Source organism: Perca flavescens, chromosome 10 (assembly GCF_004354835.1).
Source record: "Perca flavescens isolate YP-PL-M2 chromosome 10, PFLA_1.0, whole genome shotgun sequence".
Classification (NCBI taxonomy): domain Eukaryota; kingdom Metazoa; phylum Chordata; class Actinopteri; order Perciformes; family Percidae; genus Perca; species Perca flavescens.
Window position 1 is genome coordinate 14,762,744 of NC_041340.1, and position 9,222 is coordinate 14,771,965.

The following is a 9,222-nucleotide window of genomic DNA, read 5'->3' on the forward strand; positions in this document are numbered from 1 at the left end:
CGGATCTCAATCCCATTGAGCACGTCTGGGACTTGTTGGATCGGAGGGTAAGGGCGAGAACCATGCCCCCCAAAAATGTCCGGGGACTTGCAGGTGCCTTGGTGGAAGAGTGGTAACATCTCACAACAAGAACTGGCAAACCTGGTGCAGTCCATCAGGAGGAGATGCACTGCAGTACTTAATGCAGCTGGTGGCCACACACTGATTTTGACCATCCTTTGTTCAGGGACACATTTTTCCATTTCTGTTAGTCACATGTCTGTGAAACGTTAAGTTTAGTTCTTAGTAATTTTTTTATGTTCATACAAAGTTTTCCGCATGTTAAGTTGGCTGACAATAAAAGCAGTTGAAAGTGCGAGGACGTTTCTTGTTTTGCTGAGTTTATAATCCGAAGTGGTTGTCCGTTTTAGTTCTTCTAAACTTCTTGACAAAAAATACTAATCCACATCCTGTATCCTCCAACCTAATTTTATCATATCTATGGTTCAAAATGTATTTCTTCTTTTACTAATGTGTTTTATTCAGGCTTGTCTGTATTTTTCTGTAGCTATAAAGTCTGTTTTCTGTCCTCCGTGCCTTTCAGATGATCATTCGATAGAGAAAACGGTGCTAGCACTTCAGTGTTGTGTAGTGATCACATTTGAACAAGAGGAAGTGCCTTCTTGTCCTCTTTTCCCTCCTAATGTCCCTTTGGGCCTGGTTTCTGGTTGTTTGTCCTTCCTTATCTTGTGTTTGGTAATACTAATGAGCGTATCACTGTGGTAACCAGAGAGGTTTATTAAATTAGTCACAGAAGTCCCTGTGGAGCTCCAGCCTCTCTCTCTCCTCTTCATCCAGCAGGAAAGTATCGATGTAGGAGAACAGATCATCCGATGCCATCGGGGTAATAAAGCGTTCGCGGTCCATTCCAAGCTTGTCCAGCAGCAACATGCTGAAGTAATATCTGGAAATTCTGAACGCTTGTCTACAAAAAAACACAAATTTGATTATTAAAGGTCCCATGACATGGTGCTCTTTGGATGCTTTTATATAGGCCTTAGTGGTCCCCTAATACTGTATCTGAAGTCTCTTTCCCGAAATTCCGCTTTGGTGCAGAACTACAGCCACTAGAGCCAGTCCCACAATGAGCTTTCCTTAGGATGTGACATTTCTGTGTCTGAAGCTATTGAGGAGGAGAGAGGGGGGGACAAGGTGGAGGGTGGGGGTGTGGCCTTGACCAACTGCCACTTTTCTCGTTTGAAAGCCATGATGTCTCTCTCTCATGGGTTGGCCAAATTTTCTGGGCGGGCAAAGCAGAGAAAGGGGAGGTAACCTTGCTTGTTATGACCTCATAACAAGCAGATTCCAAAACGGCTCATCTGAGCTTTTATTTTCTCAAAGGCAGATCAGGATACCCAGGGCTATCACCATTTCTAGCCACTGGGGGACCATAGACAGGCTGGGGGGGAACTCATATTAATGTTAAAAAACCTCATAAAGTGAAATTTTCATGCTATGGTACCTTTTAAAGTAACACTCCATCTGCTACTTTGATAACATTAAAGCTGCTATAATCAATATTTTTTTATAAAGGATTAGAGGGTTGCTCATAGCGACGAATCTACAGATGATTATCATCCAATTCTGCAGTTTCCTTCCGCTCTATGGAGCTTTTTCTAGTGTCTTTTACCTAAATTTTCTGATTTTCCAGTTGACAACTTTACTGTTTTAGTTTAGAGGATAGATACCCAAACCGAGCCCCGGGTTCGGACAGATATTTAGATATTATGTTTGGGGGGCGCTGATGCGCTCATCTGTTGACATTTACGAATGCCTCCTACAGTTGCTTAGTAAAAGCGGACTTTCCACACAAACAAATGTACATGTGTCATAAGTATGAGATTTTAACTGTGTCGGGCTCGGACATAAATATCTTAATGCCTGTCGGACTATGGCCGGGCTCGGCCAGAAAAATGCGGCCCGATCTACACTTATTTTAGTTCACTTTCGCTGCTCCCCTCCAATAAACCCACAATATGTGAACTGCTCAGCACCAAACAACAAAGTTAAGCCTGCTTCACAAGGGACGATTTTAAAATTGTCGGCCGATTTTCCAATCCTGACAGACCCCACACACGGTGATGAAAAATCACGGGTCTAACAGTTTTGGTCGTACAGTGTGTGGTGCGCAGCACACGGCAAAATCAACACATCACACACGAACCGATTTGACCCCCGAGCTTTCCCAGGTCAGACGGGAAATCTCGCAAAATACAGAGAGAGCAGTCTTAACACACCACACACGGCAGGAATATCTGATCAGATTATTTTACGATAATCGGAGCATCCTTAGGATTGTCGTGAGGAGTGAATCGCGGCTAAAATCGGCCTAATTATCCTGTCGTCTGAACCAGGCTTTAGTGTCTAGCTGGTGAACATAGAGAGAGATATTTCCCTTAGGAGTTGGTGGAGACCAAAACCAAGCTAGAAGTAGAGTGATTATTGTGTAAATGTGATGTGTAAATAAGCAACAGTTTGCTTACAAGTTTGCACTGTACTGTAATACACTGTAATCAAAATTGCCAAACAAAGCAGCTATTGCAGGTTTAAAGTAGAATATTCATTAGTGCAGCTTTAGTCTTACCTTTTGTAATGCTCTCTTGTTTACATTTATTATGATATGATGATCTACTGTACCATATTGAGGTCTGATTGCCTACATGTCCTAGAGTGCCCCATATTACACTCAAAGAATGTGCCTCAATATGCTGCCCTCACTCAGCTGGGATTTGTGTGTCAGTGGAGAGACTGAAGAGATTTTCCAGTCTGGAAAAAGTGAGCAGTACCCCTTACTCAAAATACACAGTTGGTTGAATAATCTATATCGTTGCCTGTTCTAAGATAAACTAGTCCCTACATGCTTGTGGCTGGTGCAAAATGGTGGACTTTAAAAGAATCTCTTACTCACTGATTCTCATGAGAACCACAGCCAGGTGTTTCCTATTGATGTTCTGTCAGTCTTGTCAAAAACCCATTACTGCTACCCTGGAATTATTATGTTGCTATTTTAAACAGGGTAATCCTTCAAGTGGATTTTTTTCCACAGAGGATCCCTTTTTATTAGGAGGCTTCTGACATTTAAAAAGAGTGAGGAGAAACAACTCCTTACTGTTAATGAGAATGGGAGTTATATGAAGCCATTTCAGGATGGAATTTTTCAACTAAATGAACATTTCCCCCACAGAATAAACCATAAAACTGCTGAATAACTAAGAGATGAAGTATCTCACTATTACCTCAAACCCTCGATGACTTCAGAGCTGAGCAGATTTTCTTTAATGCGACCCGTCTCACGAGGCGGGGAGCCCAGGAGCTCGATTACGGTTACATGCCGCAAGTCTAATCCACAGTCTGATTTCTGGTTGGAACAAGGGGGAAAAATGTAAAGGGTGTTTTGTTTTGTTAATTTAAACTTGCTTAAAAACACCAGCAGCAAAAACATTTTCTCACTTGTATCATGATGTTCTGCAGCTGGTAGTCTGGGTCAGATATGTTGGGCGCAGACATGATCAGCAGCCTCCTCTTTTCATAGAACTGATCCAGGAGAGCGGAGACTGTCTTTACATCTGATTTAATCTCCATTGCTAGAAACACACAAAATCACAATTGCATCCTGCATTTATATCTTCTCATATATAAGTATACTATTATGTTCATGCTGCAAATTCATAAGCATGATTGCCATTTTTATTAGACATGTTCCAGTATCGGCTCCGATACTGCCTAAAACGCTAGTATCAGTATCGGGAAGCAAAACAAGGGTATCGGGCCATCTCTAATTTTTATGCAGACTCACGAACACACTCGACAGGGTCTCCTCCCCAGTTGCGGTTGAACTGGCAGACACGACTAGATACGCCCCTCCGTTCATATCCTCCCTCACATTGGTATTCACATGTTGCACCATAGTTATTCCCATCAGAGGAGCAGGTGAGGAAGCCGTGCAGAGGTGGAGGCAGATCTGGACATCTTCTCACTGTGGAAATAAGAAATCCAACGTGTTATCCAAGTTATAATGCTGTCTTTAAGTTAATGTGTAGTATTTAAACTCATTTCATATGTCAACTTACCCTCAACACGTACAATAAACTTGCAGGCCGCTCTGTTCCTGGCTTGATCATACACTTTGTATCGGATAATGCTTGCTCCCTCTTTAAAGTCAGTACCAGGCTCCTGGCCTACTAATATTACGCTGCAGAGAGACAAGTACAGTAAAGGCTGAGTGTTTAATTCCATTTTAAAGTGAACAGGAAAGGGAAGCAAAGGAAAGGAGCAACATACTCAAGTGATTTATCAGCAGTATCGGTAGCAGCGGGGGGGTCCCAGGTCACCATAGCAGTGAGTTTCCCAGGCTCGGCCACCTTGAGTCTGGATGGAGGACACTTGATCTTTGGAGGATCTGTATCTGAAACAAACAGTTGGAAAATTATAACAATATTGGAGATTTTGCAGGAAGGAAATTCATCTATACTGTTAGCAGTCATATAGAGCAGCACATGAAGATCTGAAAGACAGCAGACCACAGCTCTGGGTTAATTTAAAGAACAGATGAGCAGGGAATATGCTTGTCGTGTGACTGTAAGCCTGTGACACACATGTCTTGTGAAAGACTAAAAAAAAAAAAACGTGACAGCAACAAAGATTGCCTGAATTTCGGTCACTGAATCAGAATCATATTTATTACCAAAGTACGTTTTCACTTGCAAAGGAATATGCCTTGATGTATTTGGTGTAAACTATAAACATGTTAAAGGGGAATAAACAATAATGCAAAGTACTGCTACTGTCAATAACATAAATACAGAATATATATATATATATATTTATTACAATAAAAAGTATGTAAAAAGACATTAACAAAATAATGAACAAACAAATAAATACTATTATGGCAGTAAGTGATATCGGGTGATGACTCAGAAATGATGTTGGGAGACCTCAAAGATGACGACCAGTCCGATGATTACAAATCAAGTGCAGCTTTATTCAAACAGTGAACAAACTTTCATGACACTGGTACAACCATGAGCATACAGACACGTCTGCCCAAGGATGAACAACAATCAGAATGAATACCTTTTAAACTCTTTTTTTTGCTTACACAGCATGAGACATCTATTTCAGCACACAAGTTTTACTCTTAAACTACACCTTTTATGGCCGATGCTCCTAATGGATTCTCACATTCCTGGCTCCAATTCCTCTGTGTGACAGTTGTGCCCATTCTGAGCTAGGTTTTACTGTGAGACCATATCATCTTAAACTGACTGGTCTCTAGAAACCTCTTAGAATAGATAAGGTACATTCAAACATCTGCATGCATACATACCAAACCTATCAGTAAGTTAAACATCTAGTTGACAGTTCAACAAAGACTTTTGAGTTTAAACATCTGGTTAGCTTTTGCAAAAATAAGACCTTGATATGTACCTTCACAATCTGGCTGTGCTCCGCTCCACGATCCCTTGCGCTCACAGGTGCGTGAGTGTTGCCCCTCGATGCGATAGCCTGGGTCGCAGGTGAAGTCGCACCTGGAGTCCACCATGAAGCCATTAGTGCAGGTGTATCTGCCGTGAGGAATGAGGGGCAGCACATGGCATCGCATCCCTAAAAGAAAATCACCACACAGGTCATGAATTAATACTGAATTAATTAAAAAAAAAACAAGAAAAAAAACATAATTACCTAAAACAGCTTGGCAATGTAGGCTTTTGCAAGTGTTACTCAAACACCAGTAATTAGTGCATTTGTTGGGGACTATTTTCAGCAGTGGATTAATAAACATTTTGTGCAATGTTGAGATTTTACAGCAGCATATGGTATATGTGGTACTGAGCCAAAATAAACTATAGTCCCAGTGTGTTTATTGTAATCAAGGAACATGTAAGCCAGCACTAATGGTATGTTTTGAATAAGGATAAAGTAGAATATCATCCTCATATGGGAATTTAAAGTCACAATGTCCACATACTGCGGCAGTAAGCAGTCCCAGACCAGCGTCGGCTGGCGAGGCACTGAATGGAGCTCTTCCCCAGCAGACGGTATCCTTGATCGCACCTCATCTCACAGCGGGTGCCCAACGTGCTCCTATGGGCCCCGCCTCGAGGGGAGTGGCAGGTCACCTCTCCATTGGTCAGACCCGGAGAATGACACCAGTGTGGATCTGTGTTTAAAGAGTAACCAAAACCTAAATCTGTGTGAAGCACTAATGGTGGAAAGTGTTGTATATCTGGATACCAGAGGTGTTAAAGGAATAGCTTGTAGTAAACAGCAGTACTGTCTAGTGATATATATTGTCATATCACACACCCTAATGAGTGAATGAGTGAGTGAGTGTGTTTTTCCATACGCACTTTTGTAGTCTAGTTGAGGGGCATGGTCTTCTTCTACAAAGTCATTGTAGCTGTCATGTACTGTGGTCCCCGAGCCAGCTGAAAAAACAAACGTCAGACATGAGGAAACATCAAACACAGCTTGAACATTTCTTAGGTGACCGTGATTCTCCCCACACAATCTCTTTTCCATAACTTCTTTTCAGGTTTCCTTTAACACAAGATCAAGAACATTCCAGTCCATAGACACCTGGATTTGCAATCAGTGATGCTAACAGAAACCACTGAGGGTTTTAGACCTGAGAGCAAGGACAGAAAACATGGAATCTTTGATTATTTGTTTTTTTAATGAGACAGATATTAGTGCCAAGAAAACATGTAGGACTTGTAGTGTTTTCTGGCCTTTTGAAAATGATGTTCAAATAATGTTCATTTCCTTTTTGGGACTAACAGCATGTTTTCATTACTCAATTGAAGATTTTCCCTCAACTCTTTTTATGTAACAAGCAGAAGGCTGTGTGTGGTATTATGGCCTTCATTCTAAAGTTTGTCTTTCTGCACAATAAATCCTTTTCACTGTTATCCTCCTCTCTCAGCAGTTGTGGTTCAGGCACATTATCCGTTTTGAAATCCCAAAAATGACTCCATGTTTAGAGCTGTGTGCCAAACTTTCCAGTCTGTCAACCTCCACCCCCATCTCAAGGCAGTTCCTGTGCTTCCTTGGCTTCAGCTCAACCAATCTGTTTTCTGGCTCTCAACCAAAGTTTACTTTAACACAGTTTCTAATAATAATGCTGCATCACATTCAACTTCCCTTTCTGTGAAAGCTGCTTCAGATAGTTCCTGCCATGTGTGGATTAAACCTATCGTCAGCAATTTTTCTCATAATGAGCCAGATGTTCCACTCAGCAACATTTCCCCGGACTAATATTTCCCAAGTCCCCTCACAGAGAATTAGTCACAGAGGAAATAAACAAGCTAAGCTCATCAGTATTATGGTCTGCACTGCAGGCAGGGCTCAAGTACAGACAATCCACAAAATGAATATAATACAAATTTGTGTAGCAGAAGAACCCTGCTTTTCTGATTGTTCTACTCCACTTATTAATGTTACAACTTCACAGATTTATCTTGTGAGCCTTTAAAGGGGCCCGACCCACAGGTTGAGAGCCACTGGGGCACACTACCAAACTGTAGGCTTTGTACAGTAAAGTAGTTAAAACTAGCTGCTTATGCATTGATGCATCAGTATTAATATCTAATATCCATGGATGTATTAAGAGAACGCTAATATCCGATAACATTTCAGTCACATGGGGCCATTTTTAGAAGAACAAGTAGGCTACTTTTACTTTTGATAATACTTTGGTTATTTTACTTAAGCAGGATTTTAAATGCAGAACTTTTACTTGTTTTGATTCTGATTCTTTATTTATAAAGGACAACACACATTAATCAACATTTCTGTAAATGTGCCAGTGTTAGCCAGCTGGCTAATTTTTAACTGTAGTCCTTTGGCCAGATGATTATAGACCAGAGCTGCAGGAAGCAGCAAGACATTAGTACAGGTTAAATACAGATAGAAGTCAACAAGACACCATACAGACTGCTAAAATAACAAAAAAGCTTTCTCAGTTAGCCCTGCAGAGCCACAGGAAGCATCAAAACACCAGCACAGCTACACATCAAACAGTATCCACATTCAGTATAAGAAGTCATGCAAGCATCAGCACACACCCATTTATTTAGTACAACTTTTTTTTAAGTACTGAATGATATTATTTATTGTTTGGACTCATCTGTGGTGTAGTATTTTTACACACTGGTACTTTCAAGGACTAAAAGTGTAGAACTCCAACACAAAGACACACAATGAATCATGCACCGCTCACAGTACTGACTTTACCACAGAGACATGCACGTTGTAGCCTTACAAGAAGCAGGGATGAGTCACACCAGAGGAAGGTGTGTAGTTTGACAAATGTAAAAGGCTTCATTTATCTCTAATGACAAAGGTGACCAGCATCCTTTCAATCACTCTGCATTAACATCTGAGCTTGGGTGGATCCCAGGTCACCCTGTTATCTTTGCAGGATTAATGAAGGCTTTAGCACACTTGGCCCAGAGGGGGGACTGCTCACTAATTAACTGGCAGTGATTGGAGCCCAGTTGTAATTAAATTGCCTGGTCAACAAAGCAGAGGGGCTCCTTTAGAGGGAGGCAGCTCAGCTACAAGCTTAATTTAAGTTCAGTTTAACTGGAGTCTGCTGCATCCCTTCAGTTCTTCATTCTCGGAGGAAGGACTGGGCTCCATTTGCATTTATCCAGTTGCCTCAAAAATTCAGCACATCTGCATCTAATACAGTTGCTATTACTGCCGAGATGACGGGATTTCCCTTCTTACGGGATTTGGATGTTTGCGTGACTTGAGCTAGCAATCATGATAAAAGGTTTTTATTTTGTACAACTTTTTTTTTAAGTACTGAATGATATTATTTATTGTTTGGACTCACCTGTGAAGTATAAAATGAACACAGCAACAAAGCGGCTGAGGAGCATTTTAGAAACATAAGGATGACTCCTGGGGGTAATACAAAGTTTTTTGCGCAGGTTGGTTCAGATCCCAGATTCCAGCTGAAAAAGTACAAAGTTATAATCCCGACAAAGTTTGCAATTGGTAGCGTATATATCAGACTACTTAAAAAACAACTTTACAAACAACTTTAGGCTACTTAATCATCCCTGCTGAGGACAATAATAATAAGCCTCCCGTCATACCGGAGTCTCAGCAGTTTTTGAAAAAGATCCTTCTAGCTCATCACCAAAGGCAAACACCACTTGGTGGCGCTAT

The 9,222-nt window shown here is 41.1% G+C and overlaps 1 protein-coding gene across 2 annotated transcripts; it reads right to left on the minus strand.

Moving 5' to 3' along the window:
* Positions 1-273: 273 nt before the first annotated feature.
* srpx2 (sushi-repeat containing protein X-linked 2) lies at positions 274-9,212 on the minus strand. Of its 2 annotated transcripts, XM_028589308.1 has the most exons (11): positions 9,150-9,189; positions 8,885-9,005; positions 6,393-6,470; positions 6,011-6,202; positions 5,470-5,646; positions 4,321-4,444; positions 4,110-4,231; positions 3,836-4,015; positions 3,490-3,623; positions 3,276-3,397; positions 274-964 (listed from the first exon to the last, which is right to left on the minus strand). In XM_028589308.1, exons 2-11 carry the CDS (start codon positions 8,928-8,930, stop codon positions 784-786), a joined length of 1,356 nt encoding a protein of 451 aa, XP_028445109.1. In that variant the 5' UTR covers positions 8,931-9,005; positions 9,150-9,189; the 3' UTR covers positions 274-783. The 2 variants fall into 2 exon arrangements, with proteins under 2 accessions (XP_028445109.1, XP_028445108.1); XM_028589307.1 differs by having other exon boundaries at positions 8,885-9,212.
* Between the last annotated feature and the right edge of the window lie 10 nt (positions 9,213-9,222).